Here is an 18,146-nt window from a genome sequence, read left to right as displayed (position 1 = left end):
GGAGTGAACAAAACAGGGAATCACGAGAGTGATCCCTCCCTTGTCGCCTATTTCCAACTACTGACACACACAGAGGCCGGGGACCCCATTCCTACCCAGCCTGGCTAACAGCCATTGACTCCCCCATGAATTTATCTAGCTCTTTTTTGAGCCCGGTTAAAATCCTGGTCTTCACAACCTCCTGCGGCGAGGAATTCCACAGGCTGGCCGTGCGCGGCGTGAAGGAAAGCTTCCTTTTGTTACATTTTAAACCTGCTGCCCACTCGTTTCAGTGGGGAAAGGGGCCAGAAAGCACAGAGGGACCCTGGGGATACTTTTGGAGGGAAGGAGAGTTGCAGGTGGACATCAAATATTTCAGCAACCCTCTGAACATCTCGTACCGTGATCCCTTCAGAGGAGAATCTTCTTAGTGCCTGGGGTTTAAATTAGTGTCAGTGGTGGAGTCACTGTAATGTGCTGTCTTGAAACCACAGTTTGAGGATGTCAGTAACTCATCTGGGGATTGGAGGGGGGGTGCCTATTTTAGGAGTGGGTGAGGTTCTGCGGCCTGCAGGACACCAGATTAGAAGGGTTAAAGCGCCCCTTCAAACCTTGGAGTCCATGAGCCTAGTTCTCAACTCTCTCTCTTCTCCTGCAGTGCCAAGATAGTAGGTATTGGGTGTGGGGGGGAGTAGGGATTGTATTCGTATACAACACCCAATAAATATACAAGATATGGGTAGGAAAGTCAGAACACCCCTGAGTACTAAGCTGCTGCTCATGAAAATCAGATACAAGAACTTTACAGAGAATGGGAGAGTCACGAACTTGCCAGGTGAAAAATCACAGTCTCTAATCTGCAAATGTCCTTCCCACATGTGGCAATAAAATTAAAACTGATTCCAAACCATTTTGTTTTATACAACACACAATTAACCTCTGGAACTCTCAGCCGCAGGATGTTACTGGCTGCTTAGTCAGATCAGCCCAGGGATTAGACATTCTGCTCCACCCTGTGCTGATTAAGCCTCAACTCAGATCATATGTCCAGTTCTGGGCGCCACATTTCAGGAAAGATGTGGAGAAACTGGGAAAGGTCTAGAGAAGAGCAACAAAACTGATGAAATTTCGGTCTAGAGAACATGAGCTATGAGAGAAGGCTGAAAGAGCTGTGTTTGTTTAGTTTGGAAAAGGGAGGGCTGAGAGGGGACCTGATGATAAAAGTACCTAAAAGAGGGTTACAAGGAGAAGAGAGAAGAAAATTCTCCTTAGCCGCCGGGAGTAAGAGAAGGAGCAATGGGCTTAAATTGCAGCAAGGGAGGTTTAGGTTGGACATTAGGAAAAACGTCCTGTCAGGGCGATTGAACACTGGAATAAATTGCCCAGGGAGGTTGTGGAATCTCCATCATTGGAGATATTTAAGAACAGGTGCCTGGTCCTGCTGTGAGGGCAGGTGACTGGATCTGATGATCTTTCCAGGTCCCTTCCATAGCCAGTGTTCTAGGATTCTGTGCGATCATCCATAGCTGAACATTTCTGTTCTATGTAAGGGACAAAAAGTCTCATGTTTCAGGGCACAAACCAACATGGTGTTGCTTGCGGCTGGGAAAGCACTTCCCCCCCGGCACCCTTGTCCACTCCATGTGCTCTGGTTCCCGCTCTATTGGCCACTGTCACACACAGATACTAGATGACCACCAGGTCATCAGTTACGAGGCCATCAGTTATGTCAGTTGCATTCAGTTACAACCTTCCCGTTCCCCATCCTCACTGGTGCTGGGCTCCTCCCAACCTGCTCGCCTGCATCCCCGCTTACCTGTCCTGGAGTCTCTCCTGGGTGTCCTTCAGCCGGGCCTTCAGGTGTCTGATGCAGACCTCCTTCTGCTGGAGGGGGGTCAGGTACTGCTCAGGCGTGGGGGGTTTTATCCCATGGTTATCGCTGCACAGGCTGTACTTGACAGGCCGCCTGGGAAAACATGATGATCAACAACCCCACCAGATACTCCAAGCAAATCAGCCCCCTCACCCCCACCCCTCAACACCCAGCAGGGTCACGGAGCACCCTAGAGCAGGGCACGCAGAATGGATATTAAGCACGGCTGAATGTCACCGATTTTCTTTCCGAACTCAGAGCAGACGGCGTTCCCTAACAAGGCTCCCTCGGGACAACCCCCCCACAGACATGTTTGGATGGCAACGTGAAAGCCGGTCCTGTAAGCACCACAGACCCACTGCTGAGCTCCATGAGGACAGATGGAACCCTGCGGGCAGCCCATACCCGGAGCTCTCTGAGCGAGCTCCCATGGCAACGCAGGATGCTCAGTGATTGTCTAAAGGGAGCCCAAGGTGGGATCTCTGCCCTGGAATATGAAAGCGGGAACGCCTCTCCAAGTGGTGGAGAGCTCTGGTCACCCAGAGCAGTCATTTTCAACCAGTCTGTCCGGCACATTGGTGCACAGGGAGAAATGTCCCAATGGGCTGTGAAATTTTGTCGATTTCCCTTTCCCCTCCTGGCGGCTCTTTAAAGTGCCCCCATAGGGCGGGGGCGGTATGGATGAATGACCCCCACTAGCTGGGGCTGAAGCAGCAAGGCCGCCTGAGTCCCAGCTGGTGTGAGGTCGGTCAATTTCCCCCCTGACAGTGGCTCATTGCAGAGCCCACCCCAGGGGGAAATGCTGACCCTGCAGGACCCCTTGTATGTTGGGAAGCAGCAGAACTGTTTCTTCCCAACCCGAACAAGCAGGTAGGGAGACTGTCCCAGCTCCCTGCTGTCGCACGGGAGAGGGCAGGAGCCTGGTGGAGCTGGGATGCAGTTTAAATGCCATGTCCTGTCTCCAAAAGGCTGCCAGGGAGGGGAGCTGCTTTCAGTGGTTACTCGTTTACTCAACATCCCCAAGGTGGCATTGAGGAGCTTTTGCAAATGCGTCTGTGCTCGCTGTCGAAAACGGCGTATTCTGGGGGGGGGTTCGCCACGTTCGTGCATCTGGTCCTCGTGTAGCTTGTCGTATGCACTAGTACGTTGCAAACCCCCGTCAGACTGTAACCACCGTACGTGTGCTGTTTTCAGCTTGAAAGAGCGGCCAGGGTACTGCAAAGGCTGGGAACCCAGACCCAGAGAGCGGGGCTGAGTACTTCTTCCTGAGTTAGCTTTTTGCTCCTGCACGCCAATGTCCAAATCCTGGTCACACGAGCAAATAAAGGTCAATGGTTGTCACTTGCCCGTAGCACAAAGCTACTGGAGAGTGGGGCATGACTAGCAGCCACCACTCGAGAAGGCCAGAGCTGAACTAGAAGAGGGGCTGCCTCTAAGGACGGACGCGTACAGACCCCACTGCCTGGGAGCCTGGGCCCAGCCCAGGGAGTGCGCCGGGGATGAGTGTTGTGGGTCATGGCCAGAGCTACCTGCGGAAGCCCAGGCAGCATCTAAGCTGGTTACCATTGTTAGTCCAGCACCATCCTGAACAGCAGATTCATTCAGAAATTAAACATGCCCACCCTCGCAGGCGCCTCGGGCTGAGCGTGTCACTGGTGAACAGGGGTAGGCCACTTACAGGCCGCAGACCCCTGGCTGCCTCCTCCCCCCACACCTCTAAGTGCACTGGGGCACTTCAATCTCCCCCCTCCTTCCCAGCACTTTCGGAACGTGTGATCCACGCTCTGCCCCTGCTTCTTCCCCTCCCTCCCTCCCAGAGCAGGACTGAAACAAATCAGCTGCTTGTGGCGTTCTAGCGCCGTCATTCACACGTTCCGAAAGTGCTGGGAGGGACGGGGAGGAGCTGAGAGGCGTGGGGGGTGGAGGGCAAACGGGGGGCTGCGGGGTGCATGGGATGGACAGAATATCTTCTCAGCGGCTAAACCCTGCTCTGTTTATCCCCAGCCCAAGAGACCGATGCACCCTCAGCTCTTACACTTCCTGCTGTCCTGTGAGCAAAGCGCAGCAGACACAAGGGACACAGTGAGGCCTGGAGCTGCACAGGGAGGCATATGAAAAAAAGGAGCCCGCTGAGCGCTGTGTCTGCAACGTGTAATTGCTACAGCCCTGGAGATCTGGCCCGAAAGTTGCATTAGACACAACGAACTGGTGCCCGATAGAGTAGAGGGACTCCCAGCAGCTGCCATGCAGAGCCAGGGCAGCTTCTGATCCTCTAGGTCCTTCTCAGCAAACTCTTAGGGGGCCAGAGGGTTACTTATTGCGAGATGTTGGTCAGTTTCTCTATGACAAGCCTGGGCCGCTCATTGAGGAACCAGCCGTTCAGTTTGGCAGTGGAGAAGAGGGACGGGAACTGCCCACTGTAGTCTAGGACCAACTTAGCGGGGACCACAGCCCTTCTCAGCATCCCCCAACCCAGGGATTCTGCTCCCAAGGGGCAAAGAAATGCAAAGGGAGCTGTGCTTCGTATCTGGGGCCATTTCATGTGCCCTGTGCTCAGCCGGCCTTTTTCACAGGGCAGAGTCAAAACTGACAAGTCCACCTGTCTCCTGCACCCGCTGGGCATCACGGAGGGACACCAGCCACCACCTCTCGTTCCCATGGGGCCGTTCATCCTGAAGGATCTCGCAGTGTTTCACCAGGGCGTGGGGACGGGGGAGGGAGCAGCACATTGCTCTAGGCAGCAGCATACGTGGGGGCAGGGAAGGCAACGGAGGGGAAAGGGGGTTCGAAATTCGAGACGATGGGAGAGAGGAAGTCAGTGGAGCAGAAAGGGGGAAATTTCTGGACCAGGACAGCAGGGCCAAGCCTTCCTCTGACGTGACCTACCAGCAGATCAGCCGTTCCAAACCCTCCCCGGGCTTGTCTTTCTGCACGCGCACAACTTCCACGAGCGCTGGCAGCTCCAACCCTGCGGGGAGGCGAAGCTACGGGCCAAAGGGCTTCGTGGGGTTTCACGCCAGCGGCTCAGGCCGCCCTGCGCCAGCACAGCCAGGGACCGGGCAAGGCGCTTCACACTTTGCCTGGCAGTCTGCCTGAGGGCGTCTTCGTTACGCAGGAGACGGGAGGTGGCTCTTCTGAGCTTCGGTTTCACGCCCCTCGCGGGCACGCGCGAAATCGAACCACCGGGGGGTCGGCTGTCGACCCCCCATCCTCCTCTCTATCGCAAGGGGCAGAGAGTTTCTCCCTTCGACTGCCCTCCCCGAGCACGGCCAGGTAAGTCGATTCCACCTATGCAGCTGCTGCGGCTACAACTGCTTGTCTGAAATCGACTTTGACAGCTAGGGTAGACCGAGGCTTCCGCTGACAAGTGTCCCGCAGCCACGGAAGGACCCGTGTCCCTGGGTTCATTGGAGTGGGGCGGGGGGTGAGGCTAGGCGGCCTCGCCCCGGCGCTCTGGACCCGTTACCTTGGGGTGGGGCTGCTGTCGCTCCCCTTGCAGGAGCCCGAGTTGCTGCTGCTGCTCAGCGAGGAGGTGCCGTAGGTGTCCCGCATGCTCACGGGGGGAGAGGGGCGCCTGGAGGCAGGAAGAAGAGGCTGTTTCTCAGTCGGAGTGGCAGGGGGTGCGGCGGACTTAAAGAACGAGGCCAAGCCACTCCTTCCGTAAAGCCCCCGGCTTCCAAACCGCCACAGACACACGGACACACAAGACAAAAGGACAAAACAAACAGCAGGGATCAAGATGGAACAGGGCAAGGCTGTCTTGCAAGGGTGATGACAACAACGGCACAGGGGCTGGGGGCGGCGTGTGAGCACTGCACAGCCTGGGCTGTCCTCTGGGCCATTGGAGCCGGGGCCCCGGCTGCCGGTTCTACCCAACAAGGAGCTCCTGCATTTCTTGAGCAGCCCAGCAGAGAGCATTGCAGACCGGGGGCTGGGCTAGCACCAACCCACCCGCCTGACGTCCAGGGTTCTCGCGCTCAATGCCAGCCAGCCGAGGGAATTTTGCCTCAGGTGCCGTCTGGGGTGGAGCCATTCCGATCTCTGCTCCTTGACCCCTGTGCCAACAACAGAGGGCACCTTTTCCCGTCGAGCCCGATGCCTTCCCCAGCCTATGGGAATTTCATTTTATTCACAGCCAAGTCAAGGCTCCTACTCCCAAAATGCCTGTGTGCTGAGCCACTGCTGGGCTTCCCTGGCTCGAGAGCATCCCACCGCTCCTGCAGTAGTGAAACAACCCTTGTCTGGGGAGGACGTGGGTAAGGAAAAAACTCCGATGGAAACACGCGTTCCCCGATTGTACCCAGAGTACAGCAGCGTAGGGCAGACCCTTCAAAGGACTAATGCATCAAACCCCACAGCCTCCACACCAGAGGCTGAGGACCAGGACACACCAACAACACCTGCTTTGACCAGACGTGACTGGAAAGAGAAATCCTAACTCCACTTAACTGCAGCGAAGCATGCAATTGTGTGTGCATTAGCGCAGACCCTTGAGCAAGCGCCATGCAGAAGACATACGACAAGGTATTTCGAGAGCTGCCCTTAGAAAAGCCCAACCCTGGAGTCTGGGCTGCCCCCACTGCCGCAGGTCTTGGGCCAAACCAGGCCTGGCTAGGCTCCCCTTCTTACAGGTCCACTCCTGCACTCTTCCTGCATTAATGAGCTTGGGCGGAGAGGAAAACTGGCCTCTGGTTTGTTTCTTACTTGGCAAAGGCGCTGCCTAGATTCCATTTGCAACTACACGGGGACAATGCTTGGACGTATTCACCTTCGAGAGCCGGTGGAGGACCGTCTGCTTCCGGGCAGGGACATAGCAATGACGCTGCAGGTCCTGGCAAAAGCGGCAATTGGCACTCCAGCTGAACGGAGAGACGGGAGGAAAGGGAGTGAGAACAGGAAGCGTGGAAGAGGTCACTAGGCAGACACACCATTAGCGGGCTGGAGTCAGCTCTCTGGGGCAAGGAGCAGCTTTTCCACTGCGTGTGTAGCTAGCACTTTGGGGGCTCGTCCCTGATTGCAGCCTGCAGGTTGCTAGGTGTCCCGCAAACACACAGTAACAAAAGCATGGTTGGATGCTTAGCTTTCCAGTGCCTGGCAGGAGGCATTCTGCGCGAGGGCCTTTATAGTGGCGCTCTGCTGAGTTACACTATATGCAAATTTGGCTCAGAACGTGGGTTTGTTTAAACTAACCACACCTGTGCTCTGTATTATTCATCGTTCTATCCTCACCCCCTAATCCTGTACTCGGTTCTGTGCCTTCAATGAAGGGATCTCAAAACACTTTATGGATATTAGCCTCAGGTCTCCTGTGCATGCTTCACTCCTGTTTTACAGAAGAAAAACGACTTGCGAGTCAGCTGCACAACTGGGAATAGAAGGCAGGTCCTTAGCTCCCAGCTCTGGGCTCTAGCTGTATCTCCCTCTTCTGTCTATAGCAGAGTGGCCGGTCCCTCACGTGGTGTTATGTTCTCCTACTACAAGTTGAATCTCTCTAATCCAGAACTCTCATCCAGCAAACTCCGTAATCTGCCATGGTTTTAGCTAGCTGGAGATCCACTTATGAGTGTGGCCAAGTTTCCCGTGGTCCCATGACGTTTGTTTCCAGTCACCTGTCCTGGCTCTCAGTGTTCTATGTTGTTATTTAGCTGTAATTTACCCCTAAATGTCTTCTAAGAGCCCAGTAAACAGTGGAAGCATTGGTAATGCTGCTAGGCAATACTGACCTCCTGTGGTCCAGCAAATTCTCTCATCTGGCACCGGTTAGGTCCTGAGTGTGCCAAATGAGAGAAGTTCAACCTGTATCTATTGTTAAGTTAAATAAAAATCCATCACACAAAGAAATCATATGCAGAAACTGAGGATTCCAGGCAGTGCTACGTGAGCAGGAAATGTTGTGAAATCCCAAGAGCCTGTTTTTAAGTACAGATCATGGGCCTGATCTATCGCCCACTGCAATAAATTGGTATCATTCTTATTCCTACCCAGAAGCCTGATCTAAGGAAATGGCAATTAGAGAGAAATCTAGAAACCATAATGAACTCTCTAAATTCTCCTTTGATTCTAGATTCTAGCAGCCAATGTGGTAATACTGTGGTGGATTCTCCATGACTGGAAATCTTCAACTCAAGAAGGGATGTTTTTCCAAGAGATCTGCTGTATTTCCAATAGGAATTAATTCAGGGACATTCTAAAGCCTTATGTTCTGTAGGAGGTCAGCCTAGATCAGTGGCTTAACTACCAAACCCCTCCAGGGGTCTGATCCATCTCGCATTCCCCCAAATCTTCTCCTCACTTCAGACCTGCTCGCTGACAAAAATCAGACATAAAAACACAGAAGTGTCACAGCCAGTCACAGCCACAGTGGCTCTGAGCAGTTGTTGACTTTCTCACTTTTGCTGTATAGTTCTTTAATACATTCCATGCTTTTTTGGAGTACTGGTACCGAGTACTGGCACCTTGGCAGCCCCAGCCATGGGATTGTCTGGGGTTTGGGGGCAGGGAACTGGCTGAGTACCGGCTCCTCTTTTTTTTTTTTAAATAAAAAAGCACTGACTACATCAAATGGAATATAAAATGGTACCTACGTTTCAGTGCTTCATACAGAGAGCTGTAAAAACAAGTTATGGTCTGTATGAAAGTTCGGTTTGTAGTGACTTTGCTGGTGCTTCTTAAGTCGCTTGTTGCAAAACGAGGCCAATATCTAGATGCGCTGAGGAACCCCACACCCTGCATCCCCTGGGAGACCTCTGTGTATGCCCAAGTGTTTGTGCACCCTGTCTTGGGAACTCCTGGACTAGATCAGGGTGAGCAAACTTTTTATGTTGGACTCCCCTTTCTGTCCCTGTGACCTGTCTAAGACAATCTAAACCAATGGAAATTTGGTTTCGGTTTGTATGAAAAATACCCATTTCAGCACATGCAAGAAAATAAATCGGCTGCCTGCAAAATCTTTATTAATCGGTACATAACCCTCGATACACAGACATACAACCACTAACCTAGTTCCACATTTTTAATGAGACGGCTGAGCCCCAGACCTGGCAACCAATTGTGCTGTTGCCCCCTTTATGACATGTCGCTGTCCCCCAAAGGGTCCTACTCCCCATTTTGCTCCCCCCTGGATCACAGCTATCCCGTTTGACCTTCTAAGCTCTTTTAGACGCCCTGGAGCTCACATGCTACTCAACACACCACAGAAAATACAACTGCTCTGATCCCCAGTCACTGGGCTCGTAAGGGTGGGGGCTGTCTCCTCCTTTTGGTACCCACCAGGCCTCCTCTCCCCCACAAGTGAGAGCGGCTGACGTGAGCTGCAGTTTTGCACTGCTGCCCTTGATGCTTTAAGCGGGCCTTGACCTGTTTCACCGCCACATGGAAAACGCTGCCAGCGTCCCTTCTCAGTGAGGCAGGGACAAGCATGCCAGGCAGCTGATAATCAATAGGGCGGCTTGTGGAAATGCTAAGTGCTGGCTGGGCCATGCTCTTTGGGGGGGAGCAGGAAAAGGGGTGGTGGTGACCAGGGATGGAGCCAGCAGCAGCTGAACAGCTCTCCAACACTTAGCCCTACCTGCTTTTTTCTGGAAGCTTCACGCCTGTGGCTGCAATGTCGTACCTCACTGTTCCCCCGTCCCCACTCTGCAGCACCCAGCTCCTGCTCCGAGGGCTCCCCAACCAACTGTGCCAGTAGCCTGTATCGACATGTTGGCTTATTTATTTCTCATTTACTTAGAAAAATGGCAAATAATACATCCTGTGCTGTGGAAATGGATATAGGGGTCCGAGTGGACCACAAGCTAAATATGAATCAAGTGTGATACTTTTGCAACGAAAGCAGACATGATTCTGGGATGCATTAACCAGAGTGTGGCGAGCAAGACATGAGAAGTCATTCTTCCACTCTACTCAGCACTCATTAGACCTCAATTGGAGGATTGTATCCAGTTCTGGGCACCACATTTCAAGAAAGATGTGGAGAAATTGGAGAAGGTCCAGAGAAGAGCAACACAAATCATTAAAGGTCTGGAGAACATGAGCTATAAGGGAAGACTGGAAGAACTGGGCTTGTTTAGTTTGGAAAAGAGAAGACTTAGAAGGGACATGACAGTGGTTTTCATGTACCTCAAAGAGGGCTACAAGGAGGAGGGAGAAAAATTGTTCTTCTTGGCCTCTGAGGACAGGACAAGGAGCAATGGGCCTAAACTGCAGCAAGGGAGGTTTAGATTAGACATTAGGAAAAACTTCCTAACTGTCAGAGTTGTTAAACACTGGAATAAGTTACCGAGGAAGGTTGTAGAATCTCCATCCCTGGAGATATTCAAGAGCAAGCTAGAGAGTCACCTATCAGGGATAGTCTAGATGGTGCTTGGTCCTGCCAAGAGGGTAGGGAACTGCACTTGATGACCTCTTGAGGTCCCTTCCAGTTCTAGTGTTCTATGACTCCATCATATAGGCTATTTCCTTCACCTTGTACTCTTATTCCATTTTAGCTGTAATGCAAGAGGCCTACAGGGGCCTACTCCGTAAGGTGTTAGCTTGAGCTAGGTGGGTGGGAGCATGTGGACAATTCTACTTTTGGAGTGAGGCTGGGCCTTCAGCTCCGTAAGCCCATCAGGAGGGAGTGTAAGTCTTGTATTCGCCTAGATCTTTTTACTTGTGTACTAACCGTATGTAACTAATCGCAGTGAATTAATCTGCATGGAACCATTCTAGATATTTAATTGAAAACTCCATTACTAAGTGTAATAAATTCTGTGCTATGATTACATCATTTGCATAGAGCCATAGAATCCTAGGGCTGGAAGGGACCTCAGGAGGTCATTGACTCCAGCCCCCTGCCCAAAGAAGGGTCAACCTCCACTGAGTCATCCCAGCCAGGACCTTGTCAAGCCAGGACTTAAAAAACCTCCACGGATGGAGATTCAACCACCTCTCTCGGCAACACATTCCAGTGCTTCACCACCCTCCTGGGGAAATAGTTTTTTCTAATATCCAACCTACTCTTCTCCCTTTGTAACTTCAGACCATTGCTCCTTTTTCTGCCATCCGTCACCACTGAGAACAGCCTCCCTCCATCCTCTTCAGAGCTCCCTTTCAGGAACTTGAAGGCTGCCATTAAATTGCCCCGCACTTTTCTCTTCTGCAATCTAAATAACCACAAATCCCTCAGCCTCTCCTCGTAGGTCACGTGCTCCAGCCCCTCATCATTCTCACTGCCTTCCACTGAACTCGCTCAAATGCATCCACATCCAAGGGGCAGAACCGGACTCAATACTTCAGATGTGGCCTCACCAGTGCCGAGTAGAAGGGCATAGCAACTTCTCTAGATCTGCAGGAAATGGTTCTCCTAATGCACCCCCAATATGTCATTAGCCTTCTTGGCTACAAGGACACTCTGTTGACTCATATCCAGCATCCCATCCACTGTAATCCCCAGGTCCTTTTCTGCTGCACTGCTACTTAGCCAATCGGTCTCCAGCCTGTAACAGCACATGGGATTCTTCCATCCCAAGTGCAGGACTCTGCACTTGTCCTTATTGAACCTCATCAGATTTCCTTTGACTCAATCCTCCAATTTATCTAGGTCACTCTGGACCCTTGCCCTACCCTACAACCTGTCCCTCTAGCTTAGTGTCATCTGTAAATTTGCTGAGGCTGCAATTCATTCCCTTATCCAGGTCATTAATAAAGATGTTGAACAGTACTGGCCTTAGAACTGATCCTTGGGACACTCCACTGGAAACCAACCAGTCATTGAGTTATTGATCATTACCCATTGGGCCTGATCATCTAGCCAGCTTTCTATCCATCTTATAGTCCATGTATCCAATCCACACTTCCTTAACTTATAGGCAAGAATGTTGTGGGAGACTGTATCAAAAGCTTTGCTAAAGTCAAGGCATATCACATCCATTGACTTTCCCATGCCCACAGAGCCAGTTACCTCATCATAGAAGCTGATCAGATTGGTCAGGAGCGACTTGCTCTGGGTGAATCCAGGTTGACTATTCTTCATCACTTTCCCCTCTTCCAAGTGCTTCAGAATGGATTCCTTGAGGATCCCCTCCATGATTTTTCTGGGGACTGAGGTAAGGCTGACCGGTCTATGGTTCCCTGGATTGCCCGTCTTTCCTTTTTTAAACAAGGACACTTCATTTACCTTTTTCCACTCCTCCGGGACCTCTCCCAATCTCTAGGAGTTTTCAAAGATAACGGCCAAAGTGTCTGCAATGACATCTGCCAATTCCCTCAGTTCCCATGGGTGCATTAAATCGGGACCAATGGATCTGTGTGCATCTAGGTTTTCTAAAGAGCTCTTTACCTGTTCTTTCCCCACCGAGGGCTGCTCCCCTCCTTCCCATACTGCATGACCTAGTGCCACAGTCTGGGAGCTGACCTTGTCCGTGAAGACTGAGGCAAAGAAAGCATTGAGCACTTCAGCCTCTCCCACATCATCTGTCACCAGGTTACCTCCCTCATGCAGTAATGGCCCCACACCCTCCCTGATAACCCGCTTATTGTTAACATGCCCACAGAAACCCTTCTTGTTGCCTTTCACATTCCTTGCTAGCCGCAATTCCAATTGTGCTTTCGCCTTCCTGATTAGCCCCCAGAATTCTCCACCCATATACACTCCTCCTTCGTCGTCTGAACAAGTTTCCACTTCTTATATGCATCCTTTTGAGTGTAAGCTGGACAAGGGTTTCCCTTGTATGTCAAGCTGGTTGCCTACCATATTTGCTTTTCTTACTGTGCATCTAGATGGTTTGTTCCTGTGCCTTCAATAAGACTTCTTTAAAATACTGCCAGTTCTCCTGAACTCCCTTCACCTTCATAGTAGCTTCCCAGGGATCCTGCCCACCAGTTCCCTCAGAGAGTTGAAGTCTGCTCTTCTGAAATCAAGGGTCTGTATTCTACTGCTCACCTTTCTTCCTTTTATCAGAATCCTGAAATCTACCATCTCATAACTGCTGCAGCCCAGGTTGCCACCCACTTCTATTTCTCCTACTAGTTCTTCCCTGTCTGAGCAGCAGGTCAAGCTGCGCACAGCCCCTGGTCGGTTCCTTCAGCACTTGTACCAGGAAGTTATCCCCAACAGTCTCCAAAAACTTCCTGGATTGTCTGTCTGATGCTGCACCGGTCCCCCAACAAGCATCTGGGTGATTAAAGTCTCCCATGAGAACCAGGGCCCATGATGTGGAAGCTTCTCTTAGTTGTCTGAAGAAATGCTCTTCTACCTCATCTGGTGGTCTATAGCAGACATCAACCACATCACCGCCGTGGCTTCTGCTTCTAAGCTTAACCCCAAGACTCTCATCTGGCTTTTCTCCCTCCACATACTGGAGCTCTGAGCAATCATACTGCTCTCTCACATACATTGCAACTCCGCCTCCTTTTCTCCCCTGCCTGTCCTTCCTGAACAGTTTATACCCTCCCCTGACAGCGATCATTATATGAGTCATCCCACCAAATCACCACAGCTTATATAATTCCTCCAGGGTCTTGCAACCTTCTTCCAAATAAGAGCTCTTATAGCTCCCAACAGCTGCGTCCAGGTCGGAGGGCAAACCAAAAAGTCGTAGGTCAAATTGATGAGCCGTCACCCCCAAACAATAATCCTACCTGAATTCTCCACCCCCGGGCAACTGGCGGACATGGCTAAAGACTCAAGAGCACAAGCGATGGACACACCCCAGATGAATGCGCTGAGCTCTGGAGCTAGCTCGTCAGCAACCAGGCCCAGGAACGGTCTCCTCCTCCAGGTCTGCCCAGCACAGCACCACACTGAAAGCCCTGTGGGACAGTCACCATCTCTGTGGTCCTCTCTAGAGCTGAAGCTGGGGCAGCAGCTGCTGCAGATGAAGGCTGTAGGGCCATGCTGGATTAATGCACCAAACTCAGCCGCACGTGCCTTAGCGTCAGTCCGCAGCCAGCTTCACTGCTGCTACCCAAGAGGCTCAGCGAGTGCCAAGCACACCGCCGCAGCTTGAGCGATTGCTCCAGCACTACCCGGGTGAGCCAGAGGCAGGAGCTGCAGAAATGTAGTGGGGGATTTCAGGTGGCCCCTTGCAGGGGAGTGGGGCTGGGGTGGCAGGAGAGCTGCAGGGGACACACAGCTATAAACTGCTCCAAAGGAAGCGCTGAGGTCTAGAGAGGGCACATGTGAACGGCAGCAACTCGGCGAGACATCGCTTCCTTTGCCAAGCGTTTTAAGACCAGATGGCACCTGTGGAAATTGCTGCATGCGCTAGACAAAGAACTCCGGGCTGGCCAGCTGCTGGCTGGATTCCAGGCCGAGCCACACAACCACCTAGGAAGGAGAGTCGGGGGCCTACGGTGTTGAATGGTGACTCAAGAGAACCGGCAACGATTCCTGGTTCTGCCACAGGCCCTCTGCCCCTGGGCGACCTGCTAGGTTAGGCCAGTTCTTGGGAATGGAGACTGACTCATTGGCAGTGAGTGAGCCCAGGGTTTGAGGAGGCAAATCCCCCAGCCCTGCCTCTTCCACCAATACAGCCCTGACCCCTCCCCGCACTGGGGCTGCTGCTGGCCCCTGCCCAGCCCCTCCCTCATGTAGCCACTTGCCTTTGGCCCCGTACTGCCTCAGGTAGCACCCCCAGCCTGCCGGGGCCCCGGAGCTCCCATAGCAGCAGCCTGCCCCAGCCCTGAAGCTTTAGGGCTCTAGCTGGCAGACGCGACCTAGGCAGTCAGGGGCTGAGCTGCCTGCATCCCTGACAGGCCAGCCCCAGCGCTGGAGGGCCAGAGCGATCCCAGCACCGGCAGTGTGAGTCCCAGTGTCTGTCATCACAAGCTCAGGCTGCTGGAGAGGGTCTGGGGGACTCAGGTAGGGTGTGGGTGCAGCCGGGAGAGGCAGAATGCCTTCCCTGCCTGCTGCCACGGACTGACTGCATCCGGTCAGCGGCCAGCACCGGGCTGCTCACAGCAGGCCTTGGCTACGGCTGCATTACACATCGCATGGTGCCCCCTCGGCAGCCCAAGCGGGCAGAGGTCTCCTCGCAGCTGGTAGTTGCAGAGTTTTGCTTCCACCTCCCCCTTTTGCCCATCCAGTCACATTTTTCCACGGAGATGTGGCATTTAGTGGGGGACTAATAGGTTTGTCTCAGAGAGATTTTCCAAGTCACTGGGGGAGCAAGGCCCAAACCAGCTCCAGGAGCTTCTGAACCCCCCCGCCCCATTAGCTCTAGGGTGAGTTAGGCATTTCTAGCACAGGCATCCCCACACGACTCTCTGCCTCTTCCCACTGATTGCCTCTCCCCTCCGCCCAGCTGGGGGATCGACACCAGCGTCCCCTGCAAGCTGCGCACTTGGGCGGCTGCCCAGGAGAGAGTCAGGTGCTGCCCAGCTGGTTAGCAGAGAGCCCCCAGCCGGCAGCCTGTGTTTCTATTGGTGGTACACATCCGCACATCACAAAATATTTTCCACCCCGGGTGGAAAAGACAGAGGGGCCCCGCTCGATAGCAGCTCCTTGCCTGACCCTTCCCTGGCAGGGAGAGCTGGCTCCGAGGTTGAGGCCTGGGCAGGCACGGGTGAGTCCAGGCATTACGGGAGGTTGGCAGCAGGTTCAGAGGGTGGGTAATTAGAGCTCTATCTTCTCGCCGACTCCGGGGGCTTAATGGAACCCTTGGGCTGGGCGGCAGCCAATTGCGATGTAGAAAGGTCATGCAGGGCTCTGCCTTGAAATACCCCAACAGCGTCTGTTTCAGGGCCTCCTCCCTGGTTAGAGAGATCCCCAGCTTTGTAGCCACCCCCTGCCTGTAAGAGTTCCCTTCCTGGGATTACTACTAATAGCACAACTGGACTGGGGATTTTTTAAAATAGGTCAAACTCACTTTGCAGCATTTCTCTCGTTCGTTACCTTCTAGAAGTTGCTCAGCCTGGAAAATGGACACTAGCCCCTCCCTTGCCCTCTCTAATCCAGTCGCACCACCTCAAGGCTGCGACGCTTGTGTGCCAGAGGAGAGCTGGTGAAGGCAAACGGCTACACTTTTCAACTGTCAAGCGTAGTAGAATTTTAGGGTGGCAAAAGAAATTTAAAAAGGAAAGATAAAAGGTCAATTTCAGGTCAAACTCTGCCTCCTCCTTTTCAAAAAGCTTCAGGGCCCTGAAATGTGGCTGGGGGATTGCATCCACAGGAAGGCAGAACTCCCAGGCAGATGTGGTGCTTTGCATTCACCAAGAATGGCCCTAAATTCCATCCAGCTTCAAACAACCTTCCTTTAAGTTGTGGGGCGCACGTACCACAAACCTCCGGCCGACCATGGCCTGAAACGTGAAACATGCTCAAAAGACCTCATGTTCTCGCTTGGCCTTGTGCAGACATCTTGGCCTGCATTGGCGGCCTGTCCCAGAGCGCTGCTGAAAAGTGGATTTGATTTTAATCACCAGTCAGAAACTGTCACTGTCTGCGCTCTCAAGGAACCAATTAGGCTATCTTAAGCTTCAACATGCAAAAGGGCTGTCAGGGAAGGTCTCACTAGATAGGCTTTTAAAAAAAAAAAAGATAGAAAATACAGCCTAGGTTTCCATCTCTTACATAGCTATGGTAACTGCACACAAGAATGAACTCAGGTAGCCATTAGCATGCACAATTATTGCCCATATGGAAAGCCGGGTCTTGGTTTAAAGTTAGGAGGACAGACTTCCATAACAGCTACAGCAAACCCACGATTAACTAGTCCAATCTGAAAGGTGAGGAGGAGACCAGCAGCAAAGAATGTAGTTCTCCATAACCTGCCTGAGAGTGCTACGACCAGGAGAGACCCTACCCAGGAGAAAACTAATCTACTACATATATATTTCACAGAGTTCTTCTGCCTGCGAGTGTCTGTCTGTCTGTCCAGTCGTTCAAGATCTCCTCCTAAACAGTATGAGCAAGGACCATCGAACTTGGCGTGTGGCTTCCTCTTACAATAACTCGAAGCAACATGAGGGTTTGGTGGTGCCAGGAAAACAGGATGTGCCTGGAATGGGACTGGAAAGAGAGGGCTCTGCGAGAGGGGAGAGTTTTACTGCCTAACAACCACAGGGGGGCAGCAAGGGTCCACAGATTGGGACTGGGACAGCAGGGGGCTGGGGTGGAGAAAAGGGACATAGTATCATAGAACCCTAGGGCTGGAAGGGACCTCAAGAGGAGGCCATCTAGCCCAGCCCCCTGCTTCAAGCAGGATCAACCCCCACTAAGTCATCCCAGCCAGGACCTTGTCAAGCCGGGACTTAAAAACCTCTCTGGATGGAGAATCCACCACCTCTGTAGGCAACGCATTCCAGTGCTTCCCCACCCTCCTGGGGAAGTAGTTTTCCCTAATATCCAACCTAGACCTCTCTCCTTTTATAGACCATTGTTCCTTGTTCTGCCGTCTGACACCACTGAGAACAGTTTCTCTCCATCCTCTTTAGAGCTCCCCTTCAGGAAGTTGAAGGCTGCTATTAAATCACCCCTCAGTCTTCTCTTCTGTAAACTAAACAAGTCCAAATCCCTCAGCCTCTATCCTCATAGGTCTTGTGCTCCAGACCCTCCCTCATTTTTGTTGCCCTCCGCTGAACCTGCTCCAGCAAATCCACATCCTTTCTATACTGGGGGGCCCAAAACTGGACACAATATTTCAGATGTGGCCTCACCAGTGCCGAATAGAGGGGAACAACCACTTCTCTAGATCTGCTCGAAATGCTCCTCCTAATGCACCCTGGTATTCCGTTAGCCTTCTTGGCTCCAAGGGCACACTGCTTACTCATCTCCAGCCTTTCATCCACCATAGTCCCTAGTTCCCTTTCTGATGTACTGCTGCATCGCCAGTCAGTCCCCAGCCTGTAACAATGCTTGGCTGTGTCTACACGTGCCCCAAACTTCGAAATGGCCATGCAAATGGCCATTTTGAAGTTTACTAATGAAGCGCTGAAATGCATATTCAGCGCTTCATTAGCATGCGGGCGGCAGCGGCGCTTCGAAATTGACGAGCCTTGCCGCCACGCGGCGCGTCCAAACGGGGCTCCTTTTCGAAAGGGCCCCACCTACTTCGAAGTCCCCTTATTCCCATGAGCTCATGGGAATAAGGGGACTTCGAAGAAGGTGGCACCCTTTCGAAAAGGAGCCCCGTCGGGACGCGCCGCGCGGCGGCAAGGCTCGTCAATTTCGAAGCGCCGCTGCCGCCTGCATGCTAATGAAGCGCTGAATATGCATTTCAGCGCTTCATTACTAAACTTCGAAATGGCCATTTGCATGGCCATTTCGAAGTCTGAGGCACGTGTAGACACAGCCCTTGAGATTCTTCCGTCCCAG

The 18,146-nt window shown here is 52.5% G+C and overlaps 1 protein-coding gene across 3 annotated transcripts in view; it reads right to left on the bottom strand.

Moving 5' to 3' along the window:
* SNPH (syntaphilin) overlaps positions 1-18,146 on the bottom strand; it is a 43,754-nt gene that overhangs the window by 5,203 nt on the left and 20,405 nt on the right. Inside the window, exons 1-4 of one of the 3 annotated variants that reach the window (XM_075011686.1) lie at positions 11,793-11,863; positions 6,621-6,711; positions 5,319-5,525; positions 1,796-1,945 (exon numbers count right to left, since the gene is read on the bottom strand). In XM_075011686.1, coding sequence (XP_074867787.1) covers positions 1,796-1,945; positions 5,319-5,525; positions 6,621-6,664 — 401 coding nt within the window. In that variant the 5' untranslated portion in view covers positions 6,665-6,711; positions 11,793-11,863. Of the gene's footprint in view, positions 1-1,795; positions 1,946-5,318; positions 5,526-6,620; positions 6,712-11,792; positions 11,864-18,146 lie in introns of those variants that run through there. The other 2 variants (XM_075011685.1, XM_075011687.1) reach the window with 2 other exon arrangements.

Source organism: Carettochelys insculpta, chromosome 17 (assembly GCF_033958435.1).
Source record: "Carettochelys insculpta isolate YL-2023 chromosome 17, ASM3395843v1, whole genome shotgun sequence".
In the NCBI taxonomy this organism is placed as follows: Eukaryota; Metazoa; Chordata; order Testudines; family Carettochelyidae; genus Carettochelys; species Carettochelys insculpta.
This window is presented reverse-complemented; position numbering and strand designations above follow the sequence as displayed.